Source organism: Carassius carassius, chromosome 17, assembly GCF_963082965.1.
Source record: "Carassius carassius chromosome 17, fCarCar2.1, whole genome shotgun sequence".
Taxonomy (NCBI): Eukaryota; Metazoa; Chordata; class Actinopteri; order Cypriniformes; family Cyprinidae; genus Carassius; species Carassius carassius.
This window is the reverse complement of record NC_081771.1, coordinates 28,360,838-28,380,525: the sequence shown is the minus strand read 5'-3', so window position 1 is coordinate 28,380,525 and position 19,688 is coordinate 28,360,838. Positions and strand designations below refer to the sequence as shown.

At 38.0% G+C, this 19,688-nt stretch overlaps 3 protein-coding genes across 5 annotated transcripts in view; 1 reads left to right on the top strand and 2 right to left on the bottom strand.

Annotated features, from left to right (window-relative positions):
• LOC132161513 (glutaryl-CoA dehydrogenase, mitochondrial-like) overlaps positions 1-19,688 on the top strand; it is an 88,646-nt gene that overhangs the window by 10,985 nt on the left and 57,973 nt on the right. The gene's annotated exons all lie outside the window — the stretch shown is intronic.
• On the bottom strand, positions 2,380-6,448 carry LOC132161507 (tartrate-resistant acid phosphatase type 5-like). Of its 2 annotated transcripts, none has more exons than XM_059571604.1 (6): positions 6,395-6,448; positions 5,731-5,821; positions 5,443-5,642; positions 3,329-3,453; positions 2,835-3,180; positions 2,380-2,763 (listed from the first exon to the last, which is right to left on the bottom strand). In XM_059571604.1, exons 2-6 carry the CDS (start codon positions 5,819-5,821, stop codon positions 2,506-2,508), a joined length of 1,020 nt encoding a protein of 339 aa, XP_059427587.1. In that variant the 5' UTR covers positions 6,395-6,448; the 3' UTR covers positions 2,380-2,505. The 2 variants fall into 2 exon arrangements, with proteins under 2 accessions (XP_059427587.1, XP_059427588.1); XM_059571605.1 differs by lacking the exon at positions 6,395-6,448 and adding an exon at positions 5,948-5,951.
• Positions 7,709-19,493, bottom strand: LOC132161506 (spermatid perinuclear RNA-binding protein-like). Its single transcript, XM_059571603.1, has 19 exons — positions 19,378-19,493; positions 18,833-19,004; positions 17,633-17,750; positions 17,176-17,372; positions 16,858-17,023; positions 15,207-15,354; positions 14,319-14,410; positions 13,877-13,972; positions 13,640-13,751; positions 13,469-13,566; positions 12,550-12,649; positions 12,122-12,202; positions 11,611-11,801; positions 11,328-11,462; positions 11,098-11,223; positions 9,841-9,984; positions 9,619-9,715; positions 8,546-8,836; positions 7,709-8,472 (listed from the first exon to the last, which is right to left on the bottom strand). The coding sequence occupies exons 2-19, from the start codon at positions 18,985-18,987 to the stop codon at positions 8,333-8,335; spliced, it is 2,487 nt and encodes an 828-aa protein (XP_059427586.1). The 5' UTR covers positions 18,988-19,004; positions 19,378-19,493; the 3' UTR covers positions 7,709-8,332.

Sequence of the window (19,688 nt, the reverse complement as noted above, 5' to 3'; positions counted from 1 at the left end):
GTTGTGTTTAAGGTTTGCTGAATGTGATGCTATGTTTTGCACCATTAGTGGATCAGCTTATCTGACTAGCTGATCAAGAGCAAGAGTTAAAGAGTTTAGTAAGGATGTTATTATCAGATTAGACTCCTCTCCTCTGTGAGTTAAACCTGAGTGGAAACCAGTGACAGATATGGCAAATCTCACTCTCTCATATTTTATTATCCTCTTGTAGCTTTCAAGTTATTTTACACATTTATGACATAATTCTGTATAAACATGCTGTACTTGTTAATATTTGGACTTAAATGAAATCTGAGTGCTGGTGACCTCATCTGTACACCTGTTATTATTAATAAACCACATTCATGAAGCTTGTAATCATGTTGATTATGCTCTAATATTTAAAATATTTTATTTCCCCATTGTTAATCAGTAATAAACTTTATGAAACTTTTTCTTTGTAGTCAAAGAAGAGAGGAATTTAATGTAACATAAGTGGGGTTTGGTGATTACAATTAAGCAATATAATGATTTGAGCACTGTATATAGAACAAATAAACCTATTAGATACCGGTAGTAGTTCACGCTTTAATGCCACAGGCAAGAAATCACGCTACAGGTGGGTTGAGAAGGCTTAGCATTAGACTAATACTAGAGATCTACATAAAACTGCAAACTGACCTGGTTGTCCTCCACAGTTCAAATCCATCTACAAGATAGTAATGGCAGTTTGGTATAATGAAGAACAAAAAGATGAAAACAAATGTAGGCCGATATAGACATTATGAATGGGGATCTTCATGGGAAGATCTGACATCAAACATAGTTTGGAAAGAAATTTAGTTTTACAAAATAATGTAAAAAATGTTTTTTATTTTGGTCTGGATATAGATTGTAGGAGTGGACACGTACCTTATATGCACCAAAACGGTGTCTTCCTTTCATACCTCTTGCGAGGCTTAACATAATTATAAAAGCAAAATTAAAAGGCCCGCACAGAGTAAGGAACTCTGTGGATTTGCTAACTGTTAAATCAGGGATTAGGAAATAATTTAGATTAGACCAGATTGAACTGAGGACCGAGACACAGCATGTGAAGAAAGGATTAAGGCCTGCATCCTGACTGCCTATGATATCATGTGATGGCCGGGATTCATCAGATTAAATCATGATGCTTGCATTCACACCATTCTTTAAGCACCATTACTGTAATGTATACATATACATTTTAACATCTGTTAAGGCTAAATTGTAGTTTTAGAAGTTTCGGATTTCAAACATCTATGCACATAAATATTGCAGGTATGTGGGGGAATAAAAAGCATATATATATATATATATATATATAAAAACATCCTGTTCATGTATGGCCATGATAAAACAAATAATTAAGTCTCTTGGTTTATTTTAAATTAGTCTGGCCCAAAGGTGGAAGTAGAAAATTACATTTGTTAATATTTAACGAAGGGAAAAGGATTTGTCACAGACTACCATTAATGTGGTCAACAAATGTCCAGCTCTGCGTTCATGCTAAAAGAACATTGGGTCAACAATGGTTTGAGTGGTTCCACAAGTCAGTTAGGACTGGAAATTGACTGACTTTGTGGGAGAAACAAGAATCTGGTATTGTAATCAAGCTTTTTGGGCAATAAAGAGCCTTTAACACACACACACACACACACAGGACATTGCAGTATTAGTTGCCCAATGTTTAAAGCACTTTGTTCCCTTCCACATACCAATTTCTTGTAACCCTAGAATCAGAAGGTAAAGTAATACATAAAAAAAAAAGGCACCATGGCTCACATAAAAACACAAAAATAACGGCCATAAGCACTAGCCATGGTTTTAACAGATTAAAACAGAATTGGCTGAAAAGAGAGGTTACTTCTGGTATGAAACCATCTTGGCTTTTAAACTGTATCCTAGTTCGAACAATAGTTTTGTGGCTCTTCAGTGGGTTGTGAGATTACTGCGGAGCCTTCATTAAAGCAGTACATGAACTAATCATCTCTCATGGTTACAGCAGGAGTCACAGAAGTTGGTCTTGGAGGGCAGAGGACTTGCAAAGCTTTCGCCAACCTGAATTAAAACACCTGAACTAGCCAATCAAGGTCTTGCTAGGTAATCTTGAAACTTCCAGGCAGGTGTGTTGAGGCAAGTTGGAGCTAAACTCTGCAGGACATCAGCCCTTAAGGACCAAATCTGGGGACCCCTTAGTTAAAGCATGAACAAACATCAAAAGGTCCATGGTTTCGGTGTAAAGAAAGCAAGAAACAATTTTGTCTACTAACATTAAATGTACTCCATTTGGTTTGTTGGACAAATGGCAGATTCATTGTTCAGACTAGTCAAACTCCCTGCAAAGGGTCATTTGTTGCAACAAGCATCAAGTCAAAGTTTAAAAGTAGTAATTTAATAATCATTTTTAAAACACTTACAGATTCTCAAAACATAACTTACCATTTATTGGTTAAACCATTTAAAACTCTAATCCAAAAGTCACATTAAAACTAGATAAGAAATTCAAACATGGTCATCCTCTCTGAAGAGACCACGCTTTTTAAGAACAGCCCTGTAAAGAGAGGTTCCTCTAGCCTGGATAAAAGTAACAGTCATCTCATTCTTGTTAACCTCCACATGGGCAAAGCCTCCCAAGGTGCCGGCATCACCACTGAAGAACTGGAGGTAGCCTTTAGGAACCTTGTTGCGGTGCCGCATGTCAGGATCCATAAAGTTACCAGCTCCACTGACCACATAACCAATACCAGACTCCTTGATGTACTGAAAACAGCAAAAAGAAGTCAAATACAAGAGGACCAAACTGAACCTTATTGAAAGGCTTGAAGACCTACTTGTAGATTGTGATCATGGCCACACAGATAAGCAGTAGCTTTGTACTTCTTAAGCAGTGGTCTCAAGTTCTTCAGCAGACAGTCAGTTGGCCCATGCGCGGATATGGACCATACCGGATAATGGCCAGCCACCAGGAGATAATCAGCCTTAGACTTTGCCAAGCGTTCCTGAAGCCACAGCAGCTGTCTGTTGGCCTGAACACCACTTCGGGGTGCCTTGGGCTGCTGGTCAAGGAAGTCATCAGAGTTTCCACACAGCAACACAGTGTCCAGCATTATAATGGTCAGAGTGCTGTCCGTTTGAGGAATGCGGAAGTTCAGCTCATAATAATAGTAGGGGAAGTTCCTTAAAGATGGAAATAAAGTGTTAAAAAGCTTATCCTTTTTGCAAAAGAACAGGGCACAGCTGCACTGACGAATCAAGTTGCAAAGTAGCTTATCCAGGAAACCAGACTCAATTAGACATGGAGGCCTAGACACATTGGCTAACGTACCATCTCTTTGACTTCTGGCTGTACTCAATTTGTGCAAGGACGTTTCCTACATGGTCGTGATTGCCAGCAATGACGTACCACGGAATATTAAGAGAGTCCTGATTGTAGACATCTTCAAATGTGACCTACAAAGAGAACGAAAAGATCATGGCCTACATTAGGTGAAGGACCACCATATTTTCCAGACTATAAGTCACACTTTTGTTTTTTTTTCATAGTTTGGCTGGTCCTGCGGCTTATAGTCAGGTTCGACTTATCTAAATTTGACATGAACCGAGAGAAAACATTACCGTCTACAGCCGCGAGAGGGAGCTCTATGCTGCTCAGTGCTCTGGTAGCCTCTCACTGAAAACAGAGCGCCCTCTCACGGCTGTAGACTAAGGTTTTCTCTTGGTTATAAATAAATGCGACTTCTAGTCCAGTGCGACTTCTATACGTTTTTTTCCTCATGACGTATTTTTGGACTGATGCGACTTACACTCAGGTGCGACTTATAGTCTGAAAAATACGGTAGATAAGGGGAGTCCAAACCGATTCCTGGAGTGCCACAGTGTCCAGCAGAGTTCAGCTCAAACTCTAAAGACACCTAAACCAGAGTGGTCAAGGTTTTACAAGACAATCCCTGCGTTCAATTTGGAAGGGCTCATCCTATGCCCTGGTCCCTTCAAAGGGTTTACCCTTCAGAGTGAGTGTCGAAGGGTGTGGGGGACCAAACAAGGGGTTTCTTGAAGTGCTCTTCTGCATCATCATAATCAAGTGCCCCCACAGAGGCGCTGTCATCGTGCAAAGACTCAAGGGTCAAATTGTCCATGAAGTCTACCCTTCAAAATCCTTCATTCCGAAGGGTCCTTTGAAGTGGCTATGTTTGAACACTTCAGTTTGGAAAAACCCTTTAATATGGCAGCCATGATAGTTTTCACACCGAAGTTCCCTTTTGGAGCACATCAACTTCTAGGCAAGTGTGTTGGAACTGGTTGAAACTAAACTCTGCAGGATACTGGCCCTCCAGGACTAGGACCCCTAGAGATACACATTCCAGCAGAGGAACCCTGCCCTAGACTAACCACCCAAACATTTTACGTTTAATATTTCTGCAAAAGACCGAAGTTGCGTTTCCGCAACAGGAAAAGGGATCTAAAAGTCCCAGGTTTAAAAAAAAACAAAACACACACACACACACACAACCCCTCAGAAAGTCCCTGCTGGCAAGGTAGTACTTTTTCAAAGGCCCGGAACATTTGGGGGCGGGACTTGGGCGCTAAACATGTTGATTGGTTGGGTTCACGCAAAATTGATTAGCCACCATTTATTCAATGAAATATTACCATTATGGTCCCATGAAATGTAGTTTTAAAATGGATTTCAGGCGAGAACGTAAGTTAATGGTTTAAAACTCGGATCTGTGGTTTACTAATAAAAGACAGCGCCAACTTAATGGGTTTAGTCGATTTCTGAGACGGAAAGCTCCACGCGATCAGCGGGAGCTCAGTGAACATGTATCCGCCAAGAGCGGTCTCACATCGGTTAGTCCTTCTGATATGTTCTGCTGGCTCTGATGTCTCTTTAGTGGTTAAACAATATTATTCGTTCTGTGCAAATCTAACAGGTAATCGTTTGTCTGAATTAAAATTTATCCATGTTAAAATGAAAATAAAGAGGCAATCGATATATCGATATTTTTATAAAAACGAAAAGAGGCAGTGGTATTTGATACCCCATTTCGTTATATTGTAAATATACAGGGAGGAAAATTGCAGCAGCCAAGGCGAGCGGACTGATGTTATCAAGTATGCCACTATTTTGCAATTACCTGATTTGCGTCGTCAAGGAGGAATCGAACTACAAGTCCGAACTACAAATGATGGAAGTCTGAAGTTTGCGTAAAGTTACTTTGTGCTGAGAAACACACGCATACTAAACGTCAGACTATTTGCCTAATCTTTACGGTACCTAGGACAGCGGTGTTAACAGTGAAAAGCTAAGGGGGGGGGGGGGGGGGGGGGGTAATAGCTCCTGGAGAAGAAAAAATAAAAAATAAAATAAAAAAGGATTCTGGCTCTCGTCAACAAAGATGCAGCTAGAACCCTGCACTTATGAGATTCAAGGGACCAAACCTGGAATCTAGGGTCATTGACATCAGTGACGCCCTTATAGTAGAAGTTGTCACCAACTGCTAAAATGAAGTCTGCGCCCATCTGAGAAGCAGTTTTGGCCATCATACGGGCAGTGGCCTTCTCTATAGGGGTAATATAGGGAGGGTATGGCAGCCCACCCCAGTCCCCCAAAACCAGGAATCTGATAGAGGACTTGTTGCCTGATGGAAGCAAGAAAAGAACAGAGATACAAGCATTCCTGAGATAATGAAGATCCATAAATACTGAGAAGATTTTCCAACAACTCACTTCCTTTAGCTTCCAGATCAATGAATGAGGATTGGCAGCAGAGGACCCCAGGAAGAGCAGTTAAAAACACCAGCATTAGTGCTGACGCCATCTACACCAAAAAAGACAGAAACCACATTAACAACACACTTCTCTCACAAGCACAAAACTTAAAAAAAAAGAACTGAAACTACATTGAAGCATCAAATTCAAGCTCACAAAACTGAAAAACACCTTTACCAGCAGCTTTTGCTCTATGAGGATCCTCTCTCTACACCTCATACCCATCTACAGCATTGGCTCTATCTTTAAATCATTATGATGATCATCAATAAACCATGCCTTGATTTCAGTAACAGCTGATTTCTTTTACCTAATTAATCAACTTAACCAATAGGATGGTAGAAACACTGCAGCTGAATTCTGAAAAGTGTGCTAGCATAGTACTCTTACTATTTCTGCCTTATTTGTAGTATGCTAGTATGCATACACCGACATGCAGTACACATACATAAACATACACACAATTTCCCAATGATCGTGAAAGTTTTAAAATGGCATTTCAATGGTATAATTCAACAGAAAATGAGGAAGTGTATCAAAAATCCCCTGATTAAAATATCTGAAACTGTGGTTATTAAACTGTGACATTATAATGATCTAAAAAACAGATAAAAAGACTCACAATGATTGAGTGGCTTAGTCCTTTAAAGTATCCTTGTGTGTGTGATCCCTTGATCCCTCCTCTGGATACTGTTTCCTCTCATTCACTATATATTAGGTCCCATACAGGGATGGGTGTGCATGTGACCAAAGCATGCAGTCGATGCATGTTCAAAGACCACAGATGCATGTGACTAAGTGCATTTGTTTCAAACACTCCTGGTAAGACTACTGTTCCACCTTTTTACTTATCTTCTGTTTTTCTGTTCTGCCTTGGTTTAGATGTCTGTAAAACAACTACAGACTCTAAATTCTGTTAAATCATATCAAATGATAGACATATGAACATTTCAGTCATTAGAAAATCAGGTTTGTGACTTTTAGTTCATGTCAGTGTTGAGACATGAGAAAACGGAGAGCATCATTGTGGTCTGGCACAGACATTCAAATTGATTTTAAAGGTGATCAGTGGGGTTCGGGTTTTGTGCAGGTCAGTCAAGTTACTCCATGTCAGACTCAGTAAATCATTTTTGTATGGATTCTGCTTTGTGCACAGAAGCATTGTCGTGCTGGAATAGAACAGAGCCCTCCACAAGTGCTGCCACAAAGTTGAAAGCACAGAATTCTCTAGAATGTCATTTCGTGTCACAGTATTAAAAACTGTCTGGAATTACTGGAATATCTGAATCTGTTGATTAGAAAGGGCTGATCAAATTTGTTCAGTGCATCTTAGTGTTAAAAATAAAAAGTGACTTTCACACTGACTTTTGTATTTTAAAAAGTAACTTTATACTTTATATGTAGTATCATTATACAGTGAAAATATGGAATTCATACTAAAGGAAAAAAAACACCTTTTATTCAGAGGCCCAAATAAAAAAATAAAAAATGCACAATTGTTGCAAAACATAATGCATTACAGTACAACGATAACAGAGAGATTTACATGTAAATGTTTATCAAAAGCCAATGATATTCATAATTTAATATAGAAACTTATGGATAACCAAGTAAAAGTTTCTTCAGTCCAGTAAGCATTCATCTTGAAATTTTACTAACAATATAAACTTTATTCTGTAAGTTATTCTACACAGCAAATAATTAACAGCAAAGTCACGTGTACAAAGGGGGACATATTTTGCAATTATATGGAAAGGCATTTACTTGTGTAAAAAAAAAAAAATCATTCAAATGACAAGGATTGTTTTAGCTTATGTACAAAATGTTTTTCAGCAAAGTTTTGATAATGTTAATAATTTAGAGGCCTTTGCACATTAAATATGAAACTGTGCTTTATAGTCGTAAGAAATTTCAGTCTAATGAATCAGGAGAGCAATTAAAAATAGAAAAAAAAGTTTATTTCTGCACAGGTCAAAGATATGACATTTAACATCCACCTCAGAAAACAAAAAACCTCTGCACTGGCCTATTTAACAGCAAATAGCTACATTCTACATAAAAGACGATACCAAGATTAAACATAATAACGCAAATCAAACCTGTTAAAAATCCAAAGAAGAAACAGCTGAAGTGGTTTCAGAGAAGTAAACATCAAAGTCTGCGTTCATTGTCCACATTCATTAAAAAAAAAACAACAACAAAAAACAACTACCAGCTAAAAATTTAGTAGCAAAACAAGAGGATGATCATAAAAATACCTTTGGGAAAAAAGTTATGTGAGACAATTTCCATTTAAGTCACACCAACCATTTAGGCACAAACAGAAAGCAACTTCCATCCTGACGTATTATTACCTGAAACTAGTGGTGAATCAAAACCATGCTAATTCTGTTACCAAGTGCAATTCAAATGGCAAAATTAACACAAAACAGTATAAAATCTCAAAAGGTTAAGAGCAAATGTTTCAACTCAGAGGACACTGTAGGCTATAGAATTACAGAAATAGCTTCTCAATTGTTTGAATGAGCATTACTAAGCAGGAAGACCAAACGTGTTATGTTTATCTGTATGTGTAGTCTGTGCTATTGGCTCCACTGCTGTAGCCGCCCAGGTTGGGGTAGGCGCTCTGGCTGAAGCTATAGCTCTGATTTGTTGTTCCAGGTGGCCCGAACGTTGCTGTACCAGGTGGCCCGCTGTATGCTATTAAAAAATACGAGAGTTTCAGATAGTTGTGGCTTAAAACAAATTACTAGTGCACAGCATTCAAACTCACCTGCATAATTGAAACCAGGTGGTCCTCCCATTCCCATGCCAGGCCCTTGATATCCGTAGCCGTAGTCTGGTCCAACAAGAGGAGCTTGTTGATTTGTTTTGTTTTGGGTTTGATTCTGATTCTGACCCTGCTCGCCAGGCTTTTTGAACTGGGAATAGGATTGTGTGTACTGATTATAATAGCCAGTCACTGGCGGGGGGACAGCCTGGTAGGTGGCCGTGCTGACTGTGGAGGTCGCAGACGGGGCTTTCTGTGGATTCATAGGTGTGCTAGAGCTGGTAACAGACTGGGCTGGGGTCAATCCAGCAGTGGTGGTGGAGCATGGAGAGACAAACGTATAGAGATTAAAAGTTAAGATGACATCCACATTAGAAAAATAGGTAACATGCATTTATTTTTGGATAGTATTAAACAAATGTCTTTGTAACCTAGATTTACCTATGCAAATAAACTCTAGTGGAGCTTATCCGCATAGGTACAAACAAAAAACATAATTTTTTTGTATATATACATAAGAAAAAAATATCTTATGCTCACCAAGGATGCATTTTTTTATTAAATATACTAAAACAACATTTTAAATAAATATTAGAATTTGAAATGTTCAATATGTGTGTGTGTTTTTCTGTGATGACAAAGCTGAAATTTCTATTAGAAAATAGAAATTATTCTAAAATGATGATTTAAAAAAAAAAACATCAGTATTGAAAACTGTTTTTCAGCTTGATATCTTTCTTCCAGGAGTCTCTGCTAAATATAGTTCAAAAGAACAGCATTTGATTGAAATGGAAATCGTTTGTAACACGATAAATGTTTTTGCTCTCTTTTGACAAGATTCAATTTGAAATCCTTGCTAAAAAGTAGTTCTTTCAAAAAAAAATAAAAAAAATTAAACCTTAGTATTCAAAATAATATTTTTGCCATTGAGCACTTTCTTAAAGCATGTCGAGGCATTTATTTTTCTGCATCCTCAGCATTCAAGGGATAATCAAACCATGGAAATCAAAACGATGCTAAATGAGCTATTTTTTGGAAACTGATAAGAAAAATGCCCTTTCATGATGTTAGTTTACCTGCAAACTTGCCCATGTTGAATCCCCTCCCTCTACCTCTGCCTCTTCCTCTACCTCGATTGCCTGCGTTGTAAGATACTCCAGCCATACCATAGCCCTAAAGAAAAAAACAACAACATTAAGACCACAGAACAAACGCTATTGAACTTCAGACCAAAGAAGAAAACAAAATTAGAAAAGAAAGAGGCCAAGGGACGATCCAGAATCACATGCTGCCTTTACCATAGGAGGGAATTTCTTTTTCTTGAGTGGGTCTGCAGGAGAACCTTCTGGAAAAAGCTGTTCTAATGCTGCAAGTGCTGCGTTGGCTTTGGCAAGTTTCTTATTTGATCCAGAGCCCTGGAATTTCTGCCCATCAACCTCCACCTGAAAGAACAAAAAAAAAAAGCACATGCGAACAATAAACTAGTATATTTGAAGCGAATACAACAGCAGGAAAACAGTAGATTTAAACAGCAGCATTGTCTCATGCTTATTCAATGAGGTCACCACTGGAAACAGGATTGAGGACAACACAAAAATCAGTTGTTTGTATGACGCAGGTTAAATTTGTACGACTCACTGGAATCTGAAAAGAATGCAAACAAATGGATAATATTTTTATGAAAGGATATTACTGAAACGATTTATTCATGTTGACTGACCAGGTTCCTAAAGAAAAGAAGGTCCGTTTCAATAAAGGACTACTATACGTTTATAATGAGCAAATTGAGCTGATCTACTGTTGATGAATTAATGTTAATATTTTTCTTGATAATTTCTTGTGCTATTATTTCTTTAGAAAATAATTGTGTACATGTTGATTGATGTTGATTGTGTACTTTTTTTTTTGTTTGTGAGCAGCTGCAAACAAAAACAATAATTCTCCAATATATTTTGGGATTTTACAGTTTGGATTTTATTCTTGACTATTCCACGCAATTTTGGGTTGCACAAATTGCACCGGGGGCTTCACATTTTTTGGATTCCCGTAACCTCTATTGACCCTTTTCACAGGCATACATCACATATAAAAAGACTAAGAAAATTCGGTATTTTGATTTATCGATTAATCCAAATTTTCAGTCTTCAGTTTCACAATTCTTCAGAAATCATTCCAATATGCTGATTTGCTGCTTAAAGAATATTTTCTTATCCATGTTGAAAACTGCTGCTTAATATTTTTGTGAAAACAGTGAAACATTTTTGTTGGCCTCAGTCACTACGCAGTGTACCACTGCTTCCTCACTAGGTGCCACACTATATGACTTCATAAAACATCAGAAAACTAAAAATGAAATGTTCAAAGCAGAAACTGAAAAATGTCATGATGGATTTGCCCAGGCCACAGAACAACTCAGAACAATGTTAAAGAACTCCAGCTGAGAGTGATATTGGCATCCCTGTAAGGGGAACATTTGCATAATGAATTTTCATTATGACATTTAAAGTGCAAGGACACTAGCTCAAAATAAACTAGCTTTAGTCAACACGTCTAACCTCAATGGTAAAGGTCTTGTCGTTGAATCGTCCCTTAACAGAGGTTAGTTCATATTTCAGACTTCTCCGCTTCTCGTTGAGCTCCATGACGGGATTCTTGCCATGTTTGGTGAGGATGGGGCCACCCTGCAAGATGAAGTGGAACCAATCATGCCAAACCAATTTCCTACAGTCTACAAAGTCATCAAACCCCAAAGCTATTCAAGCAGGATCAATGTTTGGATGCTAACCTCATTGCCATCATCAGACCCTGTAGGAGTGGTTTCATCTGACCTGGTGACCGCAGGCGCAGCAACAGGCTGGCTCTTAATTTCCTCCGCAGGCTTGGTCTCTGACGGCAAGGGAATGCCTAATGCTTGCAGAACCTGCGTGTTGAGGACATGGCATAGACAACAACTAAAATTCACACAATGTTTATTTCACACTTATTAAATACAACCCTTGAAAATGTTCCCTGTGTATGTGGCATCTAGAATGCAAAGTTTCTTTCAAAATTAAGATCAGCTGACTCACTTTCTGGGCAACATGAAGCTTGGCGCTGCGTTTGGAGGGGCCTGTAGCCTCATAAGTTACCCCATCCACCTCTACAGCCATTGTGAATTGAGGTTCATGTTCAGGCCCAGTCTGTGATGCCAATTTGTAGAGGGTTCCAGGCCGCAGCTGGTTCAGCTTCATCAGAGCATTTGCTGGTTCACGCCTTTCTGCTTGATGAAAACAGGTTTTATGAAAATACAATATGACTGGCTTTGTATTTAATACATATTTACATATTTATACATATTTCATATAATACATGAGACTTGTTATAGCACTTATATATCATTGCTCTTTTGTCGATTTTGATTGCTTCCATTGTCCTCATTTGTAAGTCGCTTTGGATAAAAGCGTCTGCTAAATGACAATGTAAAGTAATATTTCACTAGATGATGTATGCTGTATTTTTCTAATACACAGTGAAAATAAAATTAGTGCACGGCAACACAAGAGGGTGATCGAAAAAACAGTATGAAATTGAGATGCCTACCTTTTCTTGGAAACTTTGGCCTCATTTCAAGATCCCCTGCATCATAAACTTCCCTTGGCCTCTTTCCTGGAATATCAGCTACTGCAATTTAATGAAGTGAAAGAAGAAATGTGGCATGATAGGTTAACATGGTTTTCTTTGGTCTTATGAAATAAAACAGAACATAATACTATGTAGACACATTAGCATTCAAAATGCAAAGGTCTTTATCCAGTCCAACATTCAATGCCTATTCAGTGTTTAGCAACTGGATCAAGCCTAGAAAATGACAATATCAACTACAGCAGTTTTCTTACAAATTATGCAATCCTAATAGCTGTCATTTACTTATAAAAGGTTGAAAGTTAAAAAACTACACATGGCTTACTTATTTTATGAGAGGAAAACAGGTTAATCTGCTTTTGAACACTAAAAAGTCACTTTGGTACCTCTGTGTTGTTCGCTGAGCAATCTGGCAGCTTTGGAATTGAGGCGGTCCATTCCAAGAACTTTGTACAGCTGCCCAAAAGCTGACAGTCTTAAGGCAAACTAGAGGTGAGAGGAAAGCAACAAATTAAATGTAAAATAACTAAATGTTTTTTTCCAAGTTACATCAACTGTAGTAGCCATCTTATCAAGCCTTAGTAATTTACTCTAATGTTGCACTATTTTTTATTTCCATTTTTTTTTTTAATCTCCTGTCACTTTTCTTTTTTCAGCTTTGAAATACATAGTCACAATGAACAGTAATTTTATGGAAAGCAGCTTCACACAATTTTTTTTTTGTGCTCCACAATGAAAAAGCGCCATCATATGTTTTAGAACAAGACTGTAAAAAAAAAAAAGATGGACAACGCATCTCCACTTCCTTCCATTATAGAACAGGTAAGCCACAACGTCTCAGTATCGCCAATGTAATCTTGCGAAAATGACGTCATTTGGAGCCTGAGTCGGTGAACGTGAGGTAGAGCTATGGAGTCAAAGTCCCACCCAAACTCCCGCACACCCAATCGCAAGCTCACAATCATAACACCACACCCCATTTTTATAGCATTAAATAACTAATTAAGGCAAACTTGAACACTTGCACATATATCAGCATGCTAAAAACTACCTAAAATGACAGAAAACATGGAAAATTTAATTATTTAGAGTGTCTCACGTCCCATTAGATAACATGTAGAGGGCGAGGTATATGACCAACACTGCATCCAGTCACCTGACGTCTGGCTTCACTTTTCAAGACTTGTTGCACACTTGGTTTAGAATGACACTGGGCCAAGTAAATAATGACCATTTCCTGTGTATGGTTTCTAGACCAATACACTGTCAAATAAAGTCAAACTAAAGTGTAAGATTGCAAGTAACCTGTGCACTCTGGGTAATGTCTTCCCTCTGTTGTGGTGTAAGATGGGCACTAGCATCAGTGTTGTCTCGCTCACAGGGATCAGAAATGCCTGGACCATCTGTCGAAAGGAGTCATGCTCAGTAGACGACTCAAAACACCAAACACAGACCATGCTTTGTTTCAGTCTTTACCCTCCAGTAGTATCCCAGATGCAAGACACTCCAGAACTCTCCGTAACGCCTCTCCAGGTCCAAGCAGCCTCTCGCTGGTTGAAATAGCCTTATGACAGAGCAGCTCAAGAATCTATATAGAATTAAAGAGATATACACAAAAAAGTGACAAATATTACAAATATTTCTCTAAAAAGACTTGTAAATGTTTAATTGTAAAGATATATGTATTTTCTCTTGCTTTTGAGGTGGACTCACCCATCCTTTGAGAGGGGCCCATGTTGAAACACGGGTACACAAGTCCCGCAAGATCCGAATCACGATGACACATGACTCGAGCCCGGACACTTTAGCCTGTTAACCCAACAAACAGCAAACCCGTCAAGACTTTACCATGCATTTTCAAAGAACTTTTAGATGCTTTTTAGAGGACGTTTTGTATGAAGCAGATCAATCTGGCCAAATTATAGGTTCTGACCACTAACGAACAAATTGCAACCTGGGAAAGATACATCTGACATTTAAACTGAAACAGGTTATGCGCAATTCAGTTTAAAGCATTTTAAGACGTTTCATAATTCAAAAAGCCTTAAAAAGCATTTCTCAGAGGAGCTCAATGTGCAAATATGTATTTTCCCCAGGTCAAAGGTCAGATTAAGTTACAAGTCGACTTGTAGACAAATAAAGACGGGATGCAAACCTGGAACCACTTGGCCTGGCGGAGAGACGCCAGAGAAGTCAGGCATTTCTGCCTGTCCAGAGCGTCCGGCGGAGAGCTTTCCGCGCACGGTTCTAGTGACGAATGGAGTAAGAAGACAAGGTACAGTTTGACCAAGGGGGGTTCTGTCATCTGGCCAGGGGGCAGACGCAGTGTTCCCGTGCCCACAAGCAAGAGTAAGAGGGGGAACTGTCCGGGAAGTCATCTAACACAAAAGCTTAGTCTGTCTGCACAGTGATTAATCTTCTTTATATTACTCTACTTCTATAGACATTTCACCCTCCTCTTCTGTAGGCCAACTGCGCCCCCCCTTCCGAGACAGAGAGTTTCCAGTTGGTCAAAAGTCCAGCGTCCCTAAAATTGACAAACTAGAAGGCTTGGTTGAGAAAGTCAATTTGCAACCACAGGCAACAAAAGCAATACCTTAATTGAAATGAAATAGGTTGTGTACAGGGTAAATACTGCAGCAAAATACAAGTGAAATCTGTTCTAGATGAACAAAAACAAATGTTACATAAAATTAAGCTAGATGCCATGATCTGAAACAGTAAAAAAAAATAAACTTCTCATTGTACAAAAAAATAAGCATAATAACAAGCACATCGTCATAAAATACAAGTCTAATTTTTGCTGCAATGCAAACCCTTCGTATCGCTTTAGAGGTGACGTTCGGAAATTTAAATTTTCGCTCAACAGTAAAATGCTGAACAATAGCGAAGACAATACTTGCAACATTTAAAATGCTGAAAGCACCAAGTATTTGGCTCAGAAGGAACCACCACTCATTTGATGCAGCAGGACTTTTATTTTCAATCCTCCGATGTACTGAAGGTCTTTTAGGTCCGAAAATGAAAAAGGGTGAGATCATACCTCCAGATGCCTCTTTTTCAACCTCCTCCTTGACCACGGGTGAGCTCAGATGGATGCTCAGTTTCAGACTGGGCTCCGTTGGGCTGGTAACAATAATAGCAGCATCTTGGATAGATGGAGTGATGACGTACTTCTCCTCAGTAACATCCTTTCATTAAGAAAAGCAAGAGAAGAAACTGCATGTCAGTTTAATTTTTCATTAATACTGGCTGGTAAATAATGACCTGTCCACACAAAAACTCTAGAGGACACAAAAGGTTCTATACATATAGTAGCATTCAAAATTTGGGGTTGGTAAAATTTTAATGTTTTTTTAAAGAAGTTTCTCACCAAGGCTGCATTTATTTGATACATTACACAGTAACACTGTTAAACATGTTTTACAATTTCAAATAAGTGTTCAAGTTTTATACATTTCGAAATGCAATTTACTTCTGTTATGATGGCAAAGCTGAATTTCTATCCCTCACAGCCTCATTGTAATTTCTGTCAAAAATGTAATATTGTACTACCCTGACTAAGGTCTATTACCCCATGTTTCAGTGTCAAATAATCCCTCTAATCATTTCAATATGCTGATTTGGCACACAAGTGTCTTAATGCTATCAGTATTGAAATTGGTCATTCCAGTTGTGCTACATTAAGTTTTGTTGATGAACAAAGTTCAAAACATTTGAAATAAACAATATTATAAATGTCTTAATGTCTCTGGATTAATTTAAATGAATCCTTGCTTGGAAAAAAAAAAAAAACTTACTGACCTCAACTTTTTAGTACTATATTTGTTAACAGAAACATTAGTCAATTTTATAATGCTTTCAAATATCAATAAACTATAGTGTTCTAATTTCTCTTGAACATTTTACTACATTAAAATACATACTACATAACGATGCCTGCTTCGTATGTGTAGCAAAACAACCCAGCTGTTTGCATTTGCATAAAAATTTATGTTTCATGAATGAAGCCCAATCAATAAGAAAAGCAAGCATCAAAATTAGGCATGCACTAAAATGTATATTATTGGCCGAAGCCGAACAAAATGAAACACTGGGCTGAAGGCTGAATATGGGTTTTCACATTTTTTCCCCTTATACTTTGCCCATTTTCTTCCATCACTGCATAAATTAAATATGCAAAATCTACTTTTTACAGTTAATAAGTTAATAAGTTGGTAAAATAATATTTTTGGCTATTTTTGAGACCCCCTTCTTGAATCAGTTTTATTTTTACTGTACAAATAAATGCAGCCTTGCTTGTTTAAATACATGCAATCCGTGCGTAATACTGCGTATATTAGAAAACATACCATTCTGCAGCTTATTTAGTAATCGTTTGAGTCCATTAACCAGCAACAACCACTCCTTCCTCTTCTCATCAGAGACATGAGATGCAGTGCTAAACAGTCTCTCACTGTTGATGCTTGTAATGATTTTTGCATCTTTTTTGGACAGTTTTAAATGCCTCCACACTGCCGATATGTTTGCTGCATTAGTGCGAGCCTCTATTTGATCATACCACATCATTGTTCAGTACAATTTATACAGTCTTTTCACTTATTTGGTTAATTTCGGTTGCAGAACATTCGGTGCATCCCTAATCAAAACTTTTTATAATCATACAAATTAATAATAAAAAGGGTGAGAAAAACCTTTATGAATTCTGAGAGTTTTCCAGAGATCAGCCGGAGCAGAGAACTGGTAGGCACATCCCTGGAGAGCAGCACCAACTCTAACTCCAACTCATCTTTCAGCAGGAGTCCTTTAGCCACCAGGCCGACTCTCAAAACACCACGCAGTTTAATTTGAGAGGAAGCGCTGCAGAGAGAACAGCACAGACTCTGAGCATGAGGTTATACTTCCACCGAAACTGGAATATAAATTACCCAGTGACTGCTTAAAAACTAATTGCTCAGTTTTAAAAATCTAAATACATTAGTGCAGTCGACTTCTCTGACTTACACCCATACCTTACAGCATCAGCGGCACTACTCTCTTTCTCATTTAGCCATTCAGAGACAGACTTCAGGGCATGCTCCACATTAGACACCATGCTCTGCACTGCATCCAGCTGCTCTGCTGATGGGTACACAGTTGTGTGCTTGGCCTTTACATAGCGATCCTCATTCACAAACGTTCGCTGAGGCGGTGGCCTCATTGGCGGAAGCTGTAAATTAAAAGAAGAGTTGAATTGATTACACCTGATTCAAAACATTGCCTTTGCAGTTTACACTTCCTCTGTCCATGTGTTCTCATCACGGTCTTGTTATTTTATGCAAACAATGATGGGTACAAATATATAAGCTGTTTAATCTTAAAAAAAACAACAACAACATGAGAACTAGTCTCCCAGAGAGAGAGAGAGAGAGAGAGGGAGAACAAGAACAAATTTGCATTATAAATGTAATATACATCAGAGTAACATACGTCCTCTGGGTGCAGAGTCTCCTCTTCCCACTTCCTGTACTCAACGACGTATTGGTTGTACTGCCTGAGGTCTTCTTCATAACACAAGCAGTCATACCAATAACGCAACTCGTCATACCTGCAACAACAATTTAGTTTCATTACATCTTATACCAGACAGATACCCAAACCAGGGACCGTGGGCCAAAGTTGGCCTTCAATGACTTTTGATTTGGCCCACAATGTACATATTACAATAGGAGAGGGAAAATGGGGGTGGGGGGATGCCATTAAAGTATATATTCCTTTTAGATTTTTTATTTTAAAAAAATAATAAATTCCACTGAAATGTAAAACATGGAATTTGATAAAAAAAAAATATTTACAATAAAAAAAAATTGTGATGGGCAATGATTAATCGCATCCAAAAGTTTTTGTTTATATAATATATGCCTGTGTACTGTGTATATAATGTGTACATATATATACATATATAGATAGATAGATGTTTAATAAACCACATTATCATATTTTTCTTAAAAAAAAGAGCATTACGTTATCAAGTGCAAGGTTGGGGGTTCGATTCCCCGGGAACACATGATAGGTTAAAACTGATAGCCTGAATGCACTGTAAGTCGCTTTGGATAAAAGCGTCTGCTTAATGCATAAATTTATTTTATTTTAAATTTTAAATATATACATGCATGTGTGTATTTATATATACAGAAAATAAATATATACAGTACACATTATGTACACAAAAACATTTATTTTGGATGCGATTAATCATGTTAGCCAAGCACTAAAAAAATTAAATAAAAATATTTTTTTAATTGTAATATACAGTAATATAGTTGGATATAATGCAACATTTACTTTTTTTCGATGTCCCGCAGCTTATCCAACATATGACAGAAAGTCACTCAAAAGTAAAGTTACTGTATTTAAAGTAACTTTTAATCATTAAATAAAAGACATTTATCCATGAAACTTGGGTAAAAAAAAGGTATAATATAACCAGAATAAAAATACATTTCTAGCCTCTTTCTCCCCAATTCAATATAATAATAAAAATAAATGTATATAAATAATAATAAAAAGAATGACTTTGATAGTTATTTTTCCAAGCCTTAAAATCACACTTATAGAATTTTCTTCGTGGCCATGGGAGACCTGTTTAGAGCATCCCCAGCTTATTTTTTGAAGTCTGAGGTGTTTTACCGGTCGTAGTCCTGCGGGTGGAGGCGGTGACCCTCCTGCAGGAGAGTATCCCAGTACAGCAGCTCATCGTAGGCCTGCTGCTCGTCCCAGGCAGGTGGAGGTCGAGGAGGAACAAGTCCTTCTCTCCGCCTCGGAAAAATCCCCATTTGAGCCATTTTCTTCAAACGATCACCTGTAACGTACGCAAGTCGCACAACGTTCACAGTAACTAAAGGATTCAAACAGAAACACTCGTGGTGTTATCAAGTTAACACAAGCCAGTCAATTAATGGTTCCCGGCGTATTTCTTAATAAATCTGAAACTTCATAAAGCTGCAAAAAGGAACACATTTTTAAAATAAAGCATCTATCGTGTCTGTACAAAACACCACCTGATATCGGCGAAGCACGCTAGCACGCGCCATTTGAATAACCGATTTACGTTACGCGAAAACAACGATTCGTGTTTACCGGCCGAGCTGCTAGTACAATTAAAATGTGCAGACGTCTTTAAGATCGCGTGTCCATGTATTTGTTTACATAGCTAAAGAATGTGTAGCTCTCACCATTCACGCAGTTTACTCAATGGATGGAAGCGTAAAAAGCTCCACTTCCGGGCCACGTACTGACCACGCGCTGACCCCGCCGCGCATGCGCACTCAAATTTCGCCTCGCGTAGCGGAGACAAGAGGATCTCCATTTTTTGGGGACAATTTATTTTTTACACCTTGTAAAAAGAATGCATAGACACCTTGCAGGAACAATTTATTAAAAAATTTCTGTTATGTAGTGCATTTTCATGTTTATTATTTTTTATGTTTTGTTTGGGCTGGGTTGTCACCATAGACTGTATAAAAACAGGTTGCCACATTATTAT